Source organism: Alosa pseudoharengus, unplaced genomic scaffold, assembly GCF_046254945.1.
Source record: "Alosa pseudoharengus isolate Yale_2024_CS ecotype anadromous, Long Island Sound unplaced genomic scaffold, YU_APseudo_1.1 YU_APseudo_1.1_scf_9, whole genome shotgun sequence".
Taxonomy (NCBI): Eukaryota; Metazoa; Chordata; class Actinopteri; order Clupeiformes; family Clupeidae; genus Alosa; species Alosa pseudoharengus.
The window spans coordinates 18,621,450-18,644,900 of NW_027468881.1; the positions used below are offsets into that span (position 1 = coordinate 18,621,450).

General features: G+C 47.0%; 1 protein-coding gene across 1 annotated transcript; it reads right to left on the bottom strand.

The window, feature by feature from the left end:
• Positions 1–2,799: 2,799 nt before the first annotated feature.
• wrap73 (WD repeat containing, antisense to TP73) lies at positions 2,800–22,217 on the bottom strand. The gene is made up of 13 exons (XM_076277007.1): positions 22,126–22,217; positions 21,219–21,306; positions 20,940–21,092; positions 20,199–20,315; positions 10,665–10,737; positions 9,458–9,561; positions 8,907–8,993; positions 8,554–8,688; positions 7,886–7,963; positions 7,674–7,776; positions 4,911–5,036; positions 3,855–4,046; positions 2,800–3,351 (listed from the first exon to the last, which is right to left on the bottom strand). Exons 2-13 carry the CDS (start codon positions 21,285–21,287, stop codon positions 3,242–3,244), a joined length of 1,347 nt encoding a protein of 448 aa, XP_076133122.1. The 5' UTR covers positions 21,288–21,306; positions 22,126–22,217; the 3' UTR covers positions 2,800–3,241.
• Between the last annotated feature and the right edge of the window lie 1,234 nt (positions 22,218–23,451).

A 23,451-nucleotide genomic window follows, 5' to 3' on the forward strand; every position in this document is an offset into this window, starting at 1 on the left:
GTCTTGTCTCACGTGTGTCGCATCTCTGTGCTGTCATCAGTTGGAGAACTTTAAGACTCAGCTGGTCCAGGCGGTGAAGAAGGCCCACAAGGAGCACCCTATCCCTGGCCGCTCCAACGGGGTGCTGCTGCTGGAGTGCCCCCTGGTGATCGAGACCTACCTGGGCATCATGTCCTTCATCAACAACGAGGCCAAGCTGGGCTACTCCATGACCCGCGGCAAGATCGGCTTCTGAGTGACGTCCCCCCCCCCTCTTCCTCTTCTCAGGCTTCTGGGGTTTTGTTTTTTTTTGTTTGTTTGTTTTGTTGGTTTGTTTCTGTTGCCATGGTTGTTTACTTTTGTTAAATCTGTTTAGCGCAATTTTTTCTTTCCTGCTGCACTGCCTTTGCTGATTGGCTGTTCGACGTGTGTGGTGGAGGGTGTTTTTGATTGGGCGTCTCAGGCTTGGCTTGCTGCTCCAGGATCAGCTGTCTGCCTCTCAAAGGTGAGCCGGGCAGACTGCTCCCAGAGCAGTGTTATTGCTTTGAGACGCTTCATGAATGCGCGCCCCCTCACTGAAACACACACTGAAAAACCACCAGGCCATGTTTGTGTTTCTTTTCGTCCGGTCTCGAAAAGGGCCTAGGAATGTCCCTGAAAACACACACACAAATCTCCAGACACACACGCACACACACACACCACCTGTGACTTAGTTACACTGAAAAGTGTAGCTCAGGGAGTTCACCAATCAATACCCACCAGTGCCCCAGAGCATGTCTCCTCTGGCACCATTACTGGGTCCATGCCATTCCAGAACCTTTCACCGTTGCCATGGGATTGGTGAATGCTTTTAAACAAGTTAGCTGTGAGCCTGTTCTTTTGATGTGTGTGTTTATGAACATCGTAGTGTCTTCTGCATGTCTGCCGGACAAAATCTTTGGAATGACATACCATGACTGATGCTGCTTTAACACATAGGTCGTAGCCTTTTCCATAAATAGCACATCGAGCTTAGTCCGAGACTTCCCTAGTGCCAGTTCCGTTGCATGACTGGTGTGTTTGTGTCCACTTTTGGAAGCGCTCGTTTTCAGGCGTGGGGTTATGGGAAGCGTCTTACTTACCCAAGGCTGTGCCTCACCGCTGGGAGAGCAGACTCCAAGCATCCTCCTCCATCAAGTTAAATGTGGCCCTTGTTCGACGTCTGAGAGCGGCTATGTTTGTTTGTGTTGTTCCTTCTTCTGCCATGGCTCCAGGATACGATCAAAAAGGACACAAACACACCAACTGAATGCATATTTGTGTGTGCGCTTAATGTGTGCAGGGTTTCTTAAGGACAGTGGGGAAGGGGTCATGGTCATTACAGGCTGATGGAGATATCAAGTAACAATGATAATGTGTTGGGCTTGGACTGAGATCACTTTCTCTTTGCAAGGGTGTAGGAAACACAATGAAATGGTGCGTAACGAAACGGATAAATGTTCCGATGTGTGACTCAGTAGAGGATTTCTACTTCTCAGTTGGCCTATGGAGACTTCACTAGATAGATTGCCATTACTGGTTTCCTGTAATGCAGGCCCACATATTTAAGCCTAAAGGTTGATATCCTTCGTTTTGAGAGTTTTTTTAAATCTTTTTGACTTTCTTACTAAGGTGAATGCTTTACTCTAGTAATATGTCGAGGTGTGTAAGGTTTTGTTAGTTGCCATTATAAACAGACAGTGCTTGTCATTGAGGCCTAGGGATCCAGGTTCATCTTGCAGCCTGTAGCTGCCTGAAGCTAGACATTGGGAGTTTGGTTTAATTACCTTTTATCCATTTAGCCTTTACCATTACTGTCACGTTTTATTCAGTCATCCCTGACAACCTCATTTTGGTTGACTCTGATCACTGCTTAACCTTTAACCAGAAGACTGGTCTTTGCTGTGACCTGTGATTAGAGGGTTGTGAATAATTTAAATCTTAGCATTAAATCTCCAGATGAATTAAAGCAGAGTTCCACAGGGCACTAAACTGCAGTTTTCCTCACCTTTACTGTAAGTTCTTCCCTTTAGGCCAGTGTATCAGTTCCAGGATTGACGTAACAGATATGAAATGGATCGCCTGACCAGTAGATACGGGTTCTAGCAGAAGACTCCTCCTGCTTCTCACGCACTCTATGCATCGTGCCGCGGTGATGGCACTCCAAACACCACTGCTCATCTCTCTCTAGTGTTCCCCCTTTCAGTTGTCATGGCTACAGGAACCTTATCATAGGATCCTCTGATTCACTCCCCCTCCACACACACACACACACACACACACACACACACACACACACACACACACACACACACACACACACACACACACACACACACACACACACACACACACACACACACCTGCTTTTTTGCCAAGTTAAAGGTGAGTTGGCGTAGCCGAATGCCTCGCATGTCGTCCCTGCATGATACCCATGCTGTTGAGTTCAAATCTCTGCCCTCCTCTAGGAGTTGCTTAAACCGTAGTGCAATGTTATCACTATTACACTTGAGCACTTTTATTCAAGCTGATGAACATTAAGATTTGACATTTAATGTGTGAACTGTAATTTGCTTTAACAAATTATCTCAACAGTGTGTTCATGTGAAGTTATTTTAGTGATATAATTTATTTACCTTTGTATGATTTCAATTGTAGCATAACTGTGACGTAAGTGGATTAAAATGGCCAAATTGTTCTTAATATATTGTTGTGCAGTCAAATCCTTTACTTTTACCTGGCAAATGTTCTCTGTACTGTTGTTGCAACTTGCAATATGGGTTTTATGAAAACAACACATTATAAACTACAAATTTTATTCAAAAATAACTTTTCTACAAAATTGTTGCACTCATTTACAAAGGATCATCATATGAAACTATAAAACATGATCCAGAGGTCTCTTAAATACACAAAAATAAATAGATACAAAATTTGGACAGACGCTATCATGGAACAACAGTCCTACCGTGCTTTCCACTGAAATGTTCTAGAAGGAGCTTATTTGGAAGTCACTGGAATGTTCAAGAAGATTCCAGTAGTCGGAATCAGACAAGTGCTAGGTCTCTTTGGAATACAGAACCAATGGTGCCGTGTTCTGAACTGAGGGTTGGGGGTGGTGGCTACTGCAGTCCAAAACAGCAGCATCCCCACCAGTGAAAGAGAAAGAAAACAGAAGAGAGAGAGAGAGAGAGAGAGAGAGAGAGAGAGAGAGAAATGGCTAGAGGAGTGTTGATTCCACTCAGGACTGCTGCTCTGTCTCCATGTAGCATAGACACAGCTGATCCTTCCCAATCAGAATCAGGGAGTCTCCACTACAGTGCCACAGCAAGGACAGCACCTGGAAACAGCCTGACACACACACACACACACACAGTGAGCTATGATGTTGTATACAGAGTGCAAGTTAGGCAGACCAGCGGCAAGCAGCATATTTCCTATTGTTCGCTATAGTTAGGCGGTGGATCAGTTAAAGTGGCAGCTAGCGTTGAACAAGGGAAGCATTGAACTTGGTTCAACTTTCAAAGCGAGAGTACAGCGTTTATGTAACTTAGTAGGAATGAGATAGAACTTATTATGGTCTGAGTGTTGCGTTAGGGTTTACTGCAGTCACTTCAATTGCTGCCTTAAACTGCTGTCACTGCAACAGAAACCCCTTTGGCAAAAAAGTATCTTGTGTGTGACTTTCACGGCATGTTTTTCTATATTACTGTGTGTGTGCGTGCGTGTTTATGTGTTAGGTCCCCTGATGCCAACAAGGGCCACAGGTAGAGTTTGCTCCCATCCTGCAGGGGAACACAAAGTAGTGTGTGTCTGTGTGTGTGTGTGTGTGTGTGTGTGTGTACACGTCTCACCTTCCACAGGTACCCTGACGGACACACAACCCGCGGGGGACCACATGTAGAGTTTGTTGTTGGCGGTGCACATGGCCAGGCGGGGGCGCCGGGGGTCCCAGACGAAGCAGCGCACCACTGACGCCTGCTCCAGTACCGCCTGCAGCCCCACACGCTGCATATCCCACACCCACACACAGGTAGGCATGTTATCTGGGACACACACACACACACACACACACACACACACACACACACACACACACACACACACACACACACACACACACACACACACACACACGGTAAATTCATGCGACTGCAACCTGTAACAAGGTGATCACAATTATCCCAATACGTTTACACTGATACACTTACACTTTCACTGATGTTAATTGTCTTGGGATGTCTGATAGATGACCGTTTATTGATATTGTTTGCATCTACTAAGACATTTGTGGTAGATGATGTTGACATGTGGAAGGTCCTGGAGGAGAGTACATGTAAATGTGATCTGCGCTGGGAGAGTGGGTGGATTTGAGAGATGGGGGGTGTGGGGGGGTAAGAGTGCGGCCGGGCATTGTGGCCTGGCACTACGTAGCACCCTGTGGAGCACAGGGCACCAGAAGTCTTAAGCCCGACTCGGCAGGCCGTCTGTGCCACCGCCCCCGCTCCCTGCGGTGCCAACTGGACCAGGGGGCACATTCCTGTGGAGCTGCACGCAGGCGGGAAAACACAGGAACTGCGCCACCTACTGGTCACGGCTCAGCTCTGAAGCTCCAGAGGCTACAATCAAAATGAGCTTCTTGTTTCCACTACTACAGGTAAAAACGTGTTATGAGGATAAATGAGCTAACATGTAATAAGGTAAACAAGCTTTTGTTTTCCACTACTGCCAGGTAAAAGTGTGTTGTGAGATAAAAACACCCAGGGCCTGTCTGGGGCTCAGGTCAACCAGACCTTTCTTTGAATCAGTCAGACTTCAGTGTAGAGAGGGTTTCACATGACCTTGGGTCTTCTTATTCTGAAGACGGCGGAAGTTTCAAGGCAGCTAGAGCAAGATGGCCAAAGCCTTACCGTTCTTGGTGGCAAGGTAGCGGTTGTCGGCAGAGAAGGCCAGAGACGAGATGCCCACTTTGGGGTTGGCTCGGTCGGTGTCGGGCTGGACGGTGGGCACCTGGACTGGCAGCTGGCAGATCTCATCTGGATAAAAAGAGCGACAGAGAGAGAGAGAGAGAGAGAGAGGGGGAGAGATTAATGGAGGGAAAGAGAAATAAAGGAGGTTCATTCATAATTCCTGATAAGTCCCTGTCACTGTCTCTGGCAAGTGTGCACCAGGCCTGCAGCCAACCACATGAGACAGCTGTGCCATAAGCAGACATCCGGGACAGGCTAGGGTTAACGGCCACACCACACACCATGCTGGGCCCAAGGGTGTGTGTGTGTGTGTGTGTGTGTGTGTGTGTCAAAGAGTCCTCCTGAGTCCTGAGTGTATTTATGTGTATCTGAGTGTATCTATGTATTTATGCAAGTAGCTGTATCTGAGTGTATCTATGTATCTATGCAAGTAGCTGTGTGTGTGTGTGTGTGTGTATGAAATACAAGTGTATCAGTCTGTATGTACATGTGCATGGTGCACATGTATAGTAGCTGTAGATGTGTGTGTGTGTGTCCATAAAAATAGTTGTGTGGTCAGTGGTGCTGAGTGGGATCCTTAAGAACTCTCACTATGCTCACACTTCCACCAGAGCCAGCCATGAGACTGTCTAGACACCCAAGCAGGTAATACTAGCACAAACACACGCACGCACGCACGCACGCACGCACGCACACACGCACACACACTTACATACACAGTCAAGACACACGCCCAGATGCCCATGGAGACTGAGACACACGCACAGCAGAGATGTGGCCCACTGCGGGGGCATTCCCAGTCTAGTGGTATGCTGGCGGACTTTACGATCGTCTGCGTGCTCCTGCGTCTGCACGCTGACGACACACGCAAGTGACAGGGATTTGGAACACGGGGGGGGGGGGGGCCTAAAAGCAGACAGTGACTCCTTACAGATGGAGTGCACTTTTATAGGGCACAAGTACACCCCCGAGACCAAGCCACCCCACCCCATCCTCAGCTGTCCAGCAGGGATGGGACGTCATGGGGATCCTGCCCAGAGACACCCAGAGCTCGGCGTGGACGTTGGGCAGAGCTGCAGAGTGGGCGGTGGGCAGCTACCACAGCACTAAAAAGGAGCAGAGAGGATGTCGGCGACATTCTGCAACTCCATGACCGCTATAACCAAAGATTCTAGAGCGCTCCACTCTAAGATCTTTGGTAATTACCACAAACACTGATAAGTGCGCAGACACACCGTTACAACCCTGCCAGGTGTCCGCTGACCCTTCCCACTCGGGCCGGCACGTCCACCGTCTCTCTCCCAGCAGGTGGACTGAAATGCAGGTGTGGAGAGTTCTCACTTTTTGGCAGGACCATAATCAGGCTTTGGTTCAGCCAGTCAGAGTTTTTGATGTGCATACAAAGCCTTAGAAATGCCAGTGTTTCTCACAGAATTGAATTATATTTGTGGTGGTAGGTTTGCAGAATTAACTTGAAAGCAACAGTTCTGCTAACCAGATTTAAGCCCAATTTAGTACCAGGAAAATCAATTTTAACCTGGAAAATCATTGTGTGGTGGTCAATGTTGATATTGTGGTGGACCGCCACTAATAAGTCAATGTATGGGAAACACTGCATGATACACTTGCAGTACAGTTTTACCACAACACTGATGTTTTTCTACATTCTTTACATGGAGCCTCCCCTTCATGTTATTCATGTTGTGATCCAAGCGTGGGTTACAACATCTTAGGCCTGTAATGTAGTTAATAATTAAGGAAGGATTAGACATTGAGCGTGCGCCACAAATATGTCCATCAAGTTAATCTGCTTCCTGTTCCATGCCTGGCTTGGAACATAGGAATTCTGTTTGTAATTCCGTGGTGGTCACCGAGACAGCAGTCGACTAAGAACCAGGTGTGGCCCGGATTGGCCGTGACTCCGGAGCCAGCCACCTGCTCTGCGTGATGGGATGAGAAGGACAGAAGAGAGAGGCTCACATTAACTAAGGGGGTCTGAGTCACACTTCCGCTGTGATTGTGTGTGAGTGTGTGTGTGAGAGAGAGAGCTCTACACTTGCTTTGTCCGCGTAAGAGGGGGACACTTGTTTGGAGTGTTTGGCTGTGTTGTAGGGCCCGCTTCCTGACCAGGGGAATTCCACACACATGCTGTGTGAATGCCTGTGTGCACATGCTTGGCTCAGGAACTGAGACGTGTCTGTCTGTCTGTCTGTGTGTGGGAGAGACTGAGCAGCACTGTAGGTTGAGGATGGTCTAACAGTTGCTCTGTGTAGATGATATCATAATAATAATAATAATAAGGGGAACATGTCTTACCTCCAGCATTTCCTGTTTTTGCAGTATTTGTGTGTGAGCGTGTGTGTGTGTGTGTGTGTGTGTGCGCGCGCGCGTGTGTGTGCGTGTGTGTGTGTGTGTGGAAAGGGAACAGACATCCCACTGCACTGGAGTTCCACCAGATGGAAGAAACACTTGGCTTGGCTTTTGGGGAGAGATGACGTGTCAGTCACTCAGTCTGCAATAAATGGCCCTGGTCTCATGAGTTTGGATTTTGGGGAGAAACCCTAAATAGCGGGGAGCTCACATCTGCACTGGGAGTTAAACTGAGACAGAGAGACTGGGCGAACTGAATTTTAAGGAGAGACTCTGCTCTAGGAGCTCCATAAGGATAAAACTGTAAGTGAGATACTCTGGACAGAGACTCACATTTGCTCTGGGAGTTGAAGACGCTGTTGCCCATACTAATCTGCTGCAGGGACAGGTCATCGGAGGGTATCGTCGGCCGCTTCTCCACCTCACGATATACCACCTACAATCAAACACACACACACGATGGGTGTATTTGGGTGCACACTATACCATAAATCATTCAGATTCACGCATACATCTACACCATACTAGTGAACATAACAACATACCGCTTTAGTATTGTTGATGGTGGCTGGATGCTCAAACTCAACAATCTTCTTCCAAGTAATGTGATTTAGGATCCGGACCTAGACACAGACAGACGCACATACACATACACACACACACACACACAGTAAATAATCCAGTATTCAAACACAGTAAAAGCAAAGCCATGATCATACAGATTGCTGGTTACTGCTACAATGCTGTAGTATTTAAACGTGACATTTACACACCCAGAGATACGTGAACCTATACTTGTCACACACAAGCCCCGTTTACATGGATGTCATTCTGACTAAACTATTCTGAATGAAAAATCTGTGCCACCTGTTTACATGGGATACATTCTATTCCGATCAGCGCTCTAGAATCTTTGATCGAAACAAGCATTGCTGATTTGCTTTTTTGCTGGAGAAGCTACAGCAGGCAACCAGATTGACCATATACATGGCAGTTCAATTGGAATAACAACGGAATACACCACCCCTTTCATTTCGATTAAAATTCTAGTTGGATAAGCAGTTTTATTCCGATCAAGGTGTTTATGTGTGTCATTTTTATTCCAATTGAGCCATGGGACTGGGGCTACAGAGATACACACAGAGTGTGAAATATGGGCACTCATTCACCCTGGTGAATACACACAGACAGACACACACACACACCGACACACCTTCTCATCATAGCTGCCGATGGCCAGGAACTGGCTACTGGGGCTCCAGGCGATGGATTTGATGCCCAGAGACCAATCGTAGGCACTGTAGGTGGACAAGAGACGCCCGTCCAGAGAGTACAGCAGCACTTTATACTGGAGATAACACACACACACACACACACACACACACACACACACACACACAGATAACAGACACAGACAACAGACACACATAGCTGAGATTAAATTGTAGTATGAAGCGTAAAAAAACTCATGAGATGTAATGAGAAAATGCAGTGAAAGGGTTGAACACACAGAGACACACAAACACCAACACACAAAGTGCTAAACACACACATGTGTCTACTCACCTCCAAGCAGGTGTCCCATACTGCCAGCACACAACCGTTTGGAGACCACTCCACCCCAGCCAGGTCCTGAGTCTCGGTCTCAAAGTGCTGAAACACACACACACACGCACACACACACACACACAGTAGGTTTTTTCTTTAAGTGGCAGATTTCCACAGAAGTGTGGCATCTCAGATCAGATGAAACTGAGATTGTGTGAGTCTAGTAACTGAGCTCTCTCTCTCTCACACACACACACACACGCTACACCAGAGAGATGAGCCGGGCCGGCTGACAGTCATGGTTACGGACTGATTTATTCCCTGATGATTTACTGTACGGGAGATTTTCACATTAGACCATGTGTCGCTGTGTCAAACTACATATGCACCCACACAGATAACTTACAAACAGTTCAAGCACAAGGCCCGGCGGACTCATTTACTCTCCTAGGAAATTACAGCCATTTGCTCAGTATATCTTCAGTGGCCAGAAAGTGTGTGTGTGTGTGTGAGTGAGTGAGTGAGTGAATGTGTGAGTGCATGTGTGAGTGTGTATGTGTTGTTCTCACCCTCAGGAGATGCCAGTCATTGCAGACGAACACACTGATGTAGTCTTTGCAATCTCTCCGCTCGGCTAAGGCCATATAGCGTCCGTCTGTGCTGAAGTCCATCCCTTAAATCACACAGACATATTTAGGTTAGCACACCGAGAAGGATCGCGCCCAGTCTGCAATCTAGATCCCTGGACACTCTTACACTGTATACAGAAACAAGATTTCACTCTGGACTGTTAGATTTCATTTCCATCTGAAAAAATATTACACTGCATCTTATGAAACATGTCACTTGGGTTTCTAGAATCACATGTTCCATCTGGAATTCTAGATGTGGTATGGAATGGATCTGATCCTAGGAAGGGCCAGTGAGGTTGTTGGAGAAACTATCATATGTTTGCAATTTCTGCATTCGTGATCACATATCAACTGACTGAACTCTCTGGTCTTCTTAAGTACGTCTCTAGCCTGCTAGCTTTCAGAAGTGTGTCCATCAGAGACAGATTTATAGAGGAATCCCATGACCACCCCACACATTTCACCTTATTTCATATCACCTGTCTCCCTTCAGAGAACACACACACGTACGCGATCAGGTGGCTCCAGCCGAGAAGGCCAGGAGACGTCTGAGCCGCACTGACCGCCAGTGACCAGCGTCTGCCGGCCGTAAGTCAGCGTCACGGTGACAGCGGGGCTATGTCCAGAATGTGCCATTTACTGTGGGACAGTACAGCTGACAGCACGGACACATAGTTGGCTGGGCACTGATTGCCATGTCACTGAAGTGTGTGTCTGTGTGTGTGTGTGTGCGCGAGCATGTCGGGACGTGAGAGATTCACGAGCACCTGGGGTCAACGAGGCGCTGTCCCCAAGTCTCTTTTTATCTAAGCGAAATCAACACCGACGCCACTCAACATGTCCGCACGCATACACACACACACACACACACATTTTTATCATCAGTCTTCCTCAAAAATCTCTCTCTCCCTTACACACACACACATTCACCATCAAATTTGGAAAGCACTCACAAACACATATGCAAATACACGCGCATGCAAACAAACATAATGCGGTCATCCTCTCAGATACACACACACACACACACACACACACACACACACACACACACACACACACACACACACACACACACACACACACACACACACACACACACACACACACACACACACACACACACACACACACTTTGCCTTACCTTTCTGACAGGCTTTGGGATACTTGATGTAGGACACTGATTTGTTGCACAGGGACCAGACTGTGACCCGCAGCTGTAAGAGACAAACAAACAAACATGCTGACCATCACTCACTCACTCCACATCTCAAGTATTCCAGCCATCTCTGCTGCCACTCAAAACTGGGCCTTGTCCATAAACACGGACAGCAGCAGGCCCTAGGACCCTGGGGGTATGTTGTGTTTCAACAGAGGACTATTAATAAGATCTCAATCAGCCGGACCCTAATGAGGCCAGTGAGACTCTGCGACCTCCCAGATCCCCCCCTTACCCAGCAGGCCAGGGGACTAATCCCACTCCCCAGCCCACAACAGGGCACTCAGGCTGGGGCAGGACGCTCGTGCAGGTTCCCCTCTCAGTGCAGCTGGTACCTGAGACCACTTTCACCACCTGGTTTCATGAGTACAGCCCCAAAGCCTATTTTGTAAACTCTTATTCTTAATTTAATCTCAATTTTAGTTAGGAATAATCTGAAGCATTCCTTTTAGCTAAGAGTGCACTACAATCTCCTCACTCCAACATGTACAGGAGGAAATAGCCATTTCACCATCACACCAGGGATAAAACTGACTTTAAGATATGAGCGTCCAAGCAAAGCATGTATGGTAGGTGTTGAAGGAGGCACAGTTTATCCATGTGGAGGATGATACTCTACTCGCTTCCCCCCATTCAAAGATCTGTCCCATATCTGAACTACACCCATGCAGCTGGACGAGGACTGTCCGTTAAGACCTCCACGCACCACCCTGTGCTCAGCGGGGGCAGCAGCAGCTGGACGGGCTCGAGTGTTCCGAAGGCCCTCGGACCCTAAGGAGACGTGCTGAAAGCCTGGAGGGCAGCCATGATGGATTGAGGGACTTGCGGGTGCGGGTGCTGAGGCTGAGGTTTCACAGAGTGCCAAGCGGCCCGGAGCCCAACCCAGTGGCCTAATCCATCCACCCACTGACCCCCTCCACCGCCCGCTAGGCCCAGTGGAGGGTTACACAGCAGCCAGCTATGCCAACCTCCTCACCCTCACACCCCATGCCCACAAATCCTCACCCGTAGCCCCATAAGAAGTCTTGGCTTCTGCTCCGGGCTGTCGTGTTGCTACATAAACAACGATCAAAATATTAGGCGCTGTCGTGCCGTGTCCAGCATCCAGATTGTGAGAAGGAGAGCGAGAAAGAAAAAGAGAGCGAGAGAGAGAGAGAGAGAGAGAGAGAGAGAGAGAGAGAGAGAGAGCCGCACCAGCTGTGAGGTGAGCCGCTGCCGTGGCCACTGGAACCTGACCCGGCCCGGACTAAACCACATTAAACCAGCCTTCGGGCCGACACGAAATAAACAGATGTACCAATTAAAACCTAGAGGCATGGAGATACACACTTCAGCGGGGGCTTACACACACACACACACACTACTGCACTCACACACACATGCCTCCTCGGCCATTTACAAGTGGGGAGCAAGTGAATGTCCGATCATCTTACGCAGTTATTACCCATTGCTGCGATTAAAAATAGAGGAAATTGATATCTCAACAATAGCTTTACTCCCAATTTCACAAACATTCACACCTCTGGGACCAAAGCCACGTTGGACGAGGAGGAGGAAGCTCGTTTGTGACGTCTGATCGTTTCCCCATTAACGTCGGAATCACTGACTTTTAAGTACCATCATATCAGCAGGGACTGAATGTGTGACGGTCTACATTGAACTATGTTTAGGTCACAATTACTTCTTAGGCTAACAGGATAATTAGTCTACAGGACAACCAGCCTCTCTGCCACACCACAACTGTATAACTGTATGCCGACAACATGGATACTAAAAAAGTGATGGGAGGACACACGAGACAGAGGGAGAGAGAGAGAGAGAATCCTGCCAGAGACCTGTCACCTCACTTTAACAAGACCCACAGCCGTCGCCCTCTCAAGGCAGTGGGCCAGGGCGGGCACACACACACACACACACACACACACACACACACACACACACACACACACACACACACACACACACACACACACACGGTAGAGTTGAGAGGCATGAGTACACACACACACGGTAAGGTAGAGAGGAATGAGTAGACACACACACACGCATGAGACGTACACACAGACCTCGCCAGATCAACATGAGCGAACGAGCACACAACAAACACTAGACAAACACCAGGACAGAGAAGGGACGAAGGCAACAAGTTACATCTTGCCCTCTGACAGCCATCCCCAAAGGTTGCAAGACACACTGGACCCACTCACCCAGCACCCAGACAAGCAGATATGCCATTGGCCAACATACCACTCTCAGCATTGCTCACAAGCCACACAGCCTTGTGTGTGTGTGTTGTTGATCAGCTCTCTTCATCTTTATCTTGTGACAGCAATCAGATGGCATATCTGACTACACATCCATTAGGTACTGTAATGTGCACTTCCATTCCTAATAACGGCTTCAAACGGCTCATTTAGGTGATAAACTGACTTTTAAACTGAGAAAGCCGTCTCTGATATTGCTGATGTGGGCCCCAAACGCCTGGTGATGCACTTTGTAACTTTGTTGTAGTAGCCTACAGGAGTATGACCCTCTAAGGGTGCAATCAGACAGGACGTGCTTTGTAAAATGCGACGTGCTCTGTTTTCATAAAACACGGGCGCTTTTCCGCCATCAGTTGAACTTTTGTCAATTCGAGGCAAAAATGCAAGGCACTCTGGGGGCATGAGCAGTTCGCAAAACGCTAATTGCCCATATAAAACAAGATATATATATATATATATATATATATATATATATATATATATATATATATATATATATATATAAATAAAAGGTGGATCTTACTGCAAAAAGCCCGTCCTGTCTGATCACGGCCTAAGTAAATTTTTTGTTTTGTACAAACCAAAATCTTATATTGTGTGGCTTTAAAAGTCCTGCTTCAAATCAGGGGAGTGAATGGACAAAGTGACAGAGATAGTAAGAGAGTGGAACTGATTGCTTGGAGTCAGTCCAAATTCTAAAGCCAGAATAGATGGACACTGGCATTTCACACAGGTAAAATCTAAACGGCCATCCATGTGTAGGAAACGACAAGAGGGATCAGTGGATGCTCCATATAGTAAATGTGGTCACGTTGCAGACTGTGAAAACAACCCAGCAATATTTTAATGGCAGTCCAAACATTATTTAAAGTAGCGATTGTAAACAATACGGATGTCAGACAACAAGCTCTACTTAAGCCTGGCTTGTGGTACATTCAAGGCCATTATTTTTTTATTTTACTGCAGCAGTAAACCAATCTGTTTGTGTGTGTCTGTGTGTGTGTGTGTGTGTTTGTGTGTGTGTGTGTGCATACTACAGTCTTATCGTGCTGGGGAGTCGAGTGCTATGAAATGCTGAGCTAAAACGTCTTTGTGCTTCTGGCCAACACCCCAGCGATGTTTCACTAAAGAAATACGGCCCTCCACAGGTGACAAAGTCCAGCGTCCACAAAACCCAACGTGTCAATGTAACTGATCCCAACGGCCACTGTGAGGCCTTGGCAGTGGGATATTAATGTATCTGTCTGTCTGTGTGTGTCTGTCTGTGTGTGTGTGTGTGCATTACTTTCACCTTACAGGCCATTAATAGCTCATAAAATCACCCTCTTCCATTGACGTCATGACAAACTAACAATTTCCACATTTTCACCCCAAATATAGACTTGTTTAGAAAAGGTAGTACTTAAAAGAATGTCAGTCCATTTGTATGTCTCTTTGGAAAAAATCATCAGTTAAATGAATTCAATTCAAACTGCTGTAACTTGTAAGGGTGGGGATCGCAAACACATTGCCCACAACAACAATGGAATCATAATATAATGATTCTAATTTGTGATGTTCTATACCTTGAAAGATCCAAGAGACATTACAATTGTGTAAATTAGTTTTTCTGGAGTTTGGAAAATAAATAATGATAAAACATATACCGTAATTTCCCAACTATTAGCCACAGCTTATACATTGATTTTGCAAAATTTCTTCAGCTATGAGGTTAATACACGGGGGCAGTTAATATGGTATTAATATGGTTTTGTTTCTTTTAACTTGCATAAAACACTGTCCTGCGGCTTATACACAATGTGGCTAATACACAGGAAATCTTCTTGCGTATGAACTACACGCAATTTCCAAAATTCTGGTACATTAACAGGTTGTTAGATACTTCTATCTAACAAAGTAAAGCTACTGATTCAATGACTAATTCGGAACCAGCTTTAATAACCTCATGATATAGGCCTAGTTAACCTTGCATGCAGTTGCAATATCTGTTAAATTAATTTCTTTAATGTTTTGAATGCAGGCCCGGAGTGGCTAATCAGGAGCTTTGGGAGGATTCCCGGACAATTCCAATGTTTTGGGCCAGTCTGAATGTCGTGAGCTTAAAGATGTTGTTTCTGAAGTTCATTTGCTTCGCCCTCATGGCACTTCAGCAGCCTAGGAAGCGCGGTCGCAGGAGCCCCTTGCTCACAGTTTCCCAAATATTAACAAAGTAGCACTCACAAAAACTGTTCACTAATGTTAGCAGTGTTTTATTGACTTAAACACAGATTTAACGTTGCCTAGTGCCACTGTAATCAAAACGAAAAGGCTTTCACAAGTGTTTTGAGCTTTGTGTAATCTTCCAACTGCTACCTCAGTAGAATTTGACCGCTGATGTGTGGGTATGCGTACATGCGTGATGTATGGAGCAGGTAGCAATGAAAACCTGAGTTTAATTGTAGCATTTGTAATCAATGGAATGGATTTGACATGGGCGTCGGAGCTATTATACGAACAGTTTTAAAACAGCACTGATATTTTGCATGGCAAAAGTCGGGGGGTCCAAACTAACAATTATAAAAAGTGGGTGGGACTCATCGCCCATGTGCCCATGTATACATGTATGTATGTAAGTATGTATGTAAGTATGTATGTATCAATGCCCATGTATACATGTATGTATGTAAGCAGCTCTGTAAAGAGGTCCTTAAATGAGACTGCTCCCTGCTGTAGCACTGACAGCGTATCTATCAGATTCCCCCTGCCCCCCCCACACACACACACACACACACACACACCCCTGAGCCCCTCTCTACACAGACACCTGATGGGCCTCAGCTGCTCTGGACCCCTGGGGAGTTCTGTCTGCACCCCTGGCTGGATGCGGGGGGTTCCAGCTGTGCCAGGCCATTACACCCTCAAAGCCCATCCCAGCCCATCCGACACCCCCACTCACTCTCCATGCTTTGGAAACAGAATCAATAGAACCCAAAGCATGAGTTGGACTGGTGCCTGCTGTCGAGCCTCTGGACACATGGGCAGTTTTGAAAGATGAGCGGAGAGGAGAGGAGAGGAAGAGTAAAGAGAAGAGGAGAGAAGATTTAAGAGTGGAGAGGAAAGCAGGTAAGAGAAGTTAAGATGATACGACATGATATGAGAGGAGACGAGATGACACGAGAGGAGGAGTCCAGATGAAATCAGAGGAAAGAAAGTCAGGATGAGATGAGAGGAGACGAGGAGAGAGGACAAGAGAGGAGTGAGGAGGAGAGAAGTAAGGGAAAAAAAGAGGGGGAGACTAGCCGGAGGGAGAGAGGAGAGGATGGAGGAATGACTGGCATTGCTGTAACTCTACCCCTGCTGCGGAGTGCGGGCAGGAGAGAGCACAGCAGGTGAGCTATGCCCACTCCCTGTGTGCTGGCATCTGAATGGGCACAACGCCGGGTAAACCTAGACGCTGGAACAGACGCCATGCACTCCCAGAGTGGCAGACAAACACACACACACACACACACCACCTGAGCAGGTCAGCTGAGGGGTCAACCATGGTGACAGCTGCAATTCAGTGAGATGGGAAAGTAAACACCCATCCACAACCACATCATCATAATCACCATCATCATCATCATTATACAGTGTCACTGCACTGCCTACTTAAAGGACCTACACAACACTTTGAGTGTCTCCAGAGTCTAGACTGAGGGCTGAGACTTTCTTTTCCAATTTAAACATCTTTCTACACACAGAGAGAAAGTGAGGGAAAGAGTGTGTGAGAGAGAGAGGAGAGATAGAGGGAAAGAGAGAGGGATGAAACCCGCATTGACCTTATTTGCGCAGTCGTGTGGCCCGACGACACAGAGGGCCTACTGAGAGAGACAGCACAAGGCAGCGATGCGGCCGCGCAGCCGACTGGGAATCTTTACATAGACCTGTCTGTCAGCAGGGGATTAGGCTTCCTCACTCCACGGCCCCAAAAACCTTCCCCAGCCCGGCCCGCACGGCCCCTGACTCTCCAGTTACACGCCGCATAATGCCCAGACGCGCTCCAACGCACTCCTCCACCCAGATGCCCCCCCCCCCCCCACCCCTCCACACGTCTTCTCAGACAGCAGCCAGAGGTGATGGATTGTCCCTGTCCAACGATAAAAACTCTGGAAGCTGCTGACCAGCACAGATTTGTAATAGCCACGTAGGCCGAATGCTAAGCGTTAGCGAGTGTGCGGGATTGGGGGGGTCTGCACATACACCAACACACACACACACACACACACGTCTGGTGCCATCCCAGCTATGCTCCGTGCTTCAGTGTTGGCGGTGTAGAGTTCAGTGCCGCCCTTGAGCACCATTCTGGAACATTCTTAATCATCACTCACTCCTGGTGCGGATTAGACTGATGGTGCGGGGACATAGTGTCGGCCTGGCGGCGGTAGAAGTGGTCCGTGGGGGAAGGCCGGCCCGTGGCTGGAACGGCTCCAGAATGCTCTCAGGCCTCTGGTGGAAGCCTATAAAAACCACCATCAGCCATCTCAAACATCGGACGCTAATCTGCCTGGTTCGGGCTCCATTAAATGGCTATGTTAAACACATTGCAAATGGTGTCAGCTTATCCTTAATATTGCCACGCAGCTCGCTGTCGAGTGCCGGGCTTAGTTGGGGTAGCGTGCGCGCGATTGCGTGTGAGAAAGAGAGAGACTGAGGCCAAGGCTGGCCTGATACTTACAGCCTTTTGCTGACTGCGCTACTGTGGTCAGCTCTGCTCTGAGTTAACATATCTGTAGAGATTATTTAAAATCCCAAGCCCCACTCCAATGGCATTGTCAGCTGTGGGAGGGCCAGGGGATATATTGTGATTGTGTTCCCGGTGTCACATCTCACAGGCATGTGCACACACACACACACACACACACACACACACACACACACACACACACACACACACACACACACACACACACACACACACACACACACACACACACACACACACACACACACACACACACACACACACACACACACACACACACACACACACACACACCATGGGAGGGATATAGTGAGTCTGGATTCGGCCGAGAACAAGCAAACACACTGGAACAGCAATAACACGGGCAGCTGTTCCCTAAACAAGTTAATTTAGCATCCTGTTTACGAGGGCAGTGAAACCGTAGTCCAGCTCTCTCCCTGTCTGGGGCAGCCATAATGAAATACTGGAGGAGGGTGAAGGTGAGGTCAGTCTCTCGGAGAGGGGCCCCTCGACCACTGCCACTCCTCCAGGATCCACACACCCCCTTTCCACCCCCCACCCTAAGCCTAACCTGAGGGCCTCGTACTGGGCACCCTGCGAGGAGAATGTGCTCAGAGCGCATTAGAAACCGCAGGTACCCGCTTATCCGAGCTGCTGTTTAGCAACCAGGGGATGGCATTGCCATGGAGACAGGCCTCTGCCCACCCCAGTCCACGTGGCTTAAGTGGATGACAGGAGTGTTGAGAATGTGTGTGTGTGTGTGTGTGTGTTTTGGAGGTGTTTTTTATTAACTGAAAGTTAGGCATTAACATGCACAAAGGTAAGCTAAAGACATAAACATTCCACATTCCACTTTCTACCAATTTAACTGTACTTTTTCTAAAGACCATGGGGGTTCAGTATGGCATTACTACAGTCCTGTTTTTTGGCTGTGATAATTGCACCACTCTCTTTCTGACAAACAGACAGACAGACAGACACAGACACACACAGATACACACACACACACAGCTCATTCCCAGACACAGTTGTGCTGTGTTTCAGCACCTGTCACTAGTCAAGAGGAGTCGGGTTCAGACGCCAGCCAGCCCCAGCAATGGAACAGTGTCCAGTGTGTGTGTGTGTGTGTGTGTGTGTGTGTGTGTGTGTGTGTGTGTGTGTGTGTGTGTGTGTTAGTGAGTGAGAGAGAGTTGGGTGGTGCAATCCAAACAGACAGACAGCAAGCATACGGCCTTGTGCCCCCCCGCCACCAGGCCCCCACCAAGTCACATAATACACCCTCTACACGGCAGACAAATGTATTTTTCCACACGTACAGGCAGATGTGTGTGTGTGTGTGTGTGCGCGCGTGTGTGTGTGTGTGTGTGTGTGTGTGTGTGTGTGTGTTCAACAGGCAGAGCTTGCATGAAGTAGTTCATCACTCGGGCATTTTTCCTGCTGGGCGTTTTAGACGGGGCTTTCCCCTCGGTGCGTGTTTGCATGGCGAGAATATCCAAGAGCATAATATCAGATACCAGTGGAACGGAGTGGGTGTATTTATGTGTATGTGTGTGTGTGTGTGTGTGTGTGTGTGTGTGTGTGTGTGTGTGTGTATGTGTGTGTGTATGTGTGTGTGTGTGTGTGTGTTATTCTCACAATGCTTCTCAGAACTCGAAATGGATACGTGTAGATACAATACAGTTCACCAATTGTTCATTCACGTCAACTCCAGTGTGACAATTTTTGACATATGTACTTAATAAAAATTTTTTTTTTAAAAAACACATCTTCTGCTGAAGGCATGGACCTGCAACAGAAGACCTATAAAGCCTCTGCGAGGCTCAACTGAGGTGCTGTACTGAATAACATGGGCACGGACACAGCAAATGCAACTACTGCCCTGGAAGCCCATCATCCCAAGGAATCATGGGAGCTTCAAACCCCACAGGTAAGCCCCTGACCTTTGACTTTAAGGCCATCTTCTGGTATTCCAGGTTAGGTAGGGTACACCTGGGTTTGTGCTAGGGTGAGTCTTCTGCAGGTGGTGTCGGTGTCTAAGATGTGTATTTGCTTTGCTTCGATGAGGACAACAGTATGCAAATCTATGACACCAGCTGAAAAGTCACAAACAGCTGCAATGTTCCAAAGTGTGGAACATATGCTTTAAAAGAGATCAAAGATAAGGTGAACCAGCTACCTTCCCTCTCACCCTCAGTCTTTCCCTACTCCCCTCTCTCTGGTGAAGCTTTCCCACTACATTGCTGCTGCAGTGCTGAGTATGGTCACTAGAGGGTTAAGAAGATCAACGGGAGCAGAGGCGCTGCTGGAGCTATTTTCAGCACTTTACTTACAGGCAGCAACAGTTGACACGGGCCAACCACGGACAGGGGCCTGGGGTGAGGTTTTGTGGGGGGGTTGGGATGGGGTAGGGGTGTTTTTTTTCTGAGGGAGGGGCTAGCCAGCGGCAGGACGGCCCCTCCCTCGCACACTTACGTGGAACTCGGTGGTGTTGAGGATGTGGCGACCGTCGGGGCTCCAGCGCGAGGACAGCAGACCGATAGAGCCCTCGTCAATCTTACAGTGCCAGTCCGGCTGCTCCAGAGACCACACCTGAGCACGGCGAACGAGAAGAGGCGCCTCGTCAGAGAAAGCAACACACACCTGCTGGACTCTGTGTTTCTGTGTTACTGTGTGTGTGTGTGTGTGTGTGTGTGCGTGTGAGAGAGAGAGAGGCTGAGTGTGCTGGTCTAAAACCCTAAGCCATTCTCATCCTCCTGCCACACTATGAAAGACTGGCGATGGCTTCCACTGCAGCGGTAAGCTACTCCTTAGCTTCACTTTGCGACTGCCTGACTCACTGTTGAATGTTTCCCTCATTTATGTACCAGAGCATAACATTGTACAATTGTACACCAAAACAAATTATTTTTAGGAATCTAAAAAATCTAAACATTGATTTTCTAAAATCTAAACATAGGCATTATATACATGGAAACTGGCCTAGGACTTACCAAAAAGAATCTGGGAGAATCTGACAGGTTGATGCCAACAGTAACACCCTCTACTACACCATATTATACCCCATTCCTCTACACCTGCTGTTCTTATTTGTTGGGAAACAGAACCTCTGAACTTGAGTATTGGTGCTTTGAACCCCAACAGTATCTCACTACTGGTGGTCTTACTTAAGAGTTAGATGTGAGGTGGTCGAGGATGTGACAGAGCTGAGCATACCTGGACGAGTCCTCGCTTGTACATGGCACAGAGGATGAAGAGGGAGTCGGAGGACCACTCCATGTGAACCACCTGGTCTAGGCAGGTGTACAGCTGCAAGATCTGTAGGGTGTTGACGTCCCTGATGACCAGTCGATACTGCACGCAGGTCGCCTGTGCGTATGGCAACGTCACGGGGAGCAAGTGAGAAGCGGCAAGTTGATAAGGACATTATGACTTCTCAAAATACGCTTTTTAAGGCGACTTAACAACAAATGCAGAACGAGGAGGTATTCTTACCAAGTATTTGCCATCGGGAGAGACGCGGCATAGTTGGTTGGTCTGCTTGAACACCTCCGAGAAATTCATGGTCGAAAAGCTCACCAGGCTAAAGACACACATTTGATTATCAATACTGTTATACTGTAATGTGAGTTAAATTCATTCACCTTTCAGTATTATATACGAAATCACCACTATGGCTTCGGCTTGGTAAAGGAATTGTGAACTGGGTAACCAAGAAGACATCTTAAACAAATCCTAAAAAAATTGCATACAGCATTGCAATTATGAACGCTAGATGGGGCGGTGTATCTCTGTGTAGTAGTGGTGGTCGTTAACGTATGGTGGCTGCAACAGTGTCAACACTGAGTCAAACTAATGCAAGTTTGCTGCAAGACTCGAACTTAACTAACGTGATTACCTCAGCCATGAGCTACGTGGACTTTACCTTAAGAGCTGATGTAAAACACTATGTAAGATGACCAGCTCTCTAGGTAACTAGCCAACGTTGAGGTTAGTTGGTGAAGTTCAATACGATTAGCAAACGTTAGAGCTACGTTTGATAATATGCTAATGTTGTGTCACATTCGATTCCTAGCAACGTCGAGCAACACGAGTTAGCTAAAGGTACGTTTAACTAGGAACAATTTCCATGATCAGTCTTGAGCCTTTATGGACTGTACGATTTTAAATCCAAAGTAGTTACAGATAAACGCTTGCAAGCTGACCGAAATTGAGAGAGAACACGACCAGCCACTACGAAGTGGCCATTGAAAGCTAAGTTAGCTTGATAGCTCTATCGTTGACAGCAGTGACGGCCAGTGTTACCACATAAAGTTTAATCTCTCGCACGTTAACCAGAAACAACAAAACTCTTTTTGACGACTCAGTGATCCACTTAAAACAGAATTCAATGGAAACCCACCCGGTGTTATGAGGATTTCTTACACAGGTAGATCATCTGGAGGCAAATTGAACGGATTCGAAACATCCAGGGATAGAACTACTTTGTTTAGGAAGCGAGGTAGCTGTGCTACGTGACTGATTGGTGGTCTTTCGTCCAATCAGAGGCCTCGACTCTTAACCATCGCTAAACCATGATTTTTGTGGATAGGTAGATCTAGGCTATAGAAAATATACCAATCGTAGAATAATAAAAAAAACAACATATGAACAAGGATTGAAATTAACATTCCATGCACCACCATTCCATGCACCAACATGCTCTTGGCTCATCTTAAGTCCTTGACATCTGTTACATCTGGTTAATGATAGCCTTGTTCTGTGAAAGGTTTGGTAAAAATGACTCGTCTCCCTCATCATGGACTAAACTAACTATTCCAGACATTGCACTATTTTTGCATTATCTGTGAGGTTAATGCATACCTTGTCTAATTTTATTTAAAAATGTTTGTCTCATCACAGCATATCTAGCCTACCCCCTAGTGAGTCGATACAATATGTTTCCCGCTCCTGTGCGCTCAAACGGCGGCTAACGCCTCCTCCTGTCACCCCTAATTCCCACAACCCACCCCTCCGGCTCTGCACAATCTCATAGTCAAAAACCTATTTTCCTTAAGCTGCATTATCAGAAAATTCAGACAGCTTACGACAACTTATTTTTCCTTTATACGTTTTGATTTCTGTTTTTCGTGAAATTGTTGCCTATTAGGTTACTTTATGACAGCTTGGTCCTATGGCTTGATCAGGATTTCTGGCTGACTTTCGCTTCCAAATGTCGAGTAGCGTAGGATAATCTAATGTTTGGATATCATTTCTGACCTGCTGATTACTCTTGGATATATTGGCTGGGGTAAATATTAAGATACAACTGAATTCTGGTAGGTAAATATGGCGTGTCTTAATTGTGTTCGACTGACTTCACGTCGATTTGACAACTCAACTGATTGATTCTCTGCATAGGCTACCTTCTCTGGTAGACTTTATTTAACATGGTTAATGTACTTGTTAGGCTACCTGCTTGAAGATAGGCTAGTAGCCTACGGTTAGTGTAGCCTGAGTAAAATAACAGTTAGGGTAACTGATAATAAGCAGCATTGTAGCTTAACAATATCTTTGTAGCTTAACAATCTTAACTTTGTCCTCATTGTCGCTCAAATGTCATTCTCCAGTAATAGCCTTCTTAAATGAGATTGGCTTGTCGTGCACTCGCTGTTGTGAAATGTCAGTGTTTCCCAAGCAGTCGCTTAATTAATAGGTTTAGAATTCTGAAATCAGGCCCGTTTAATAT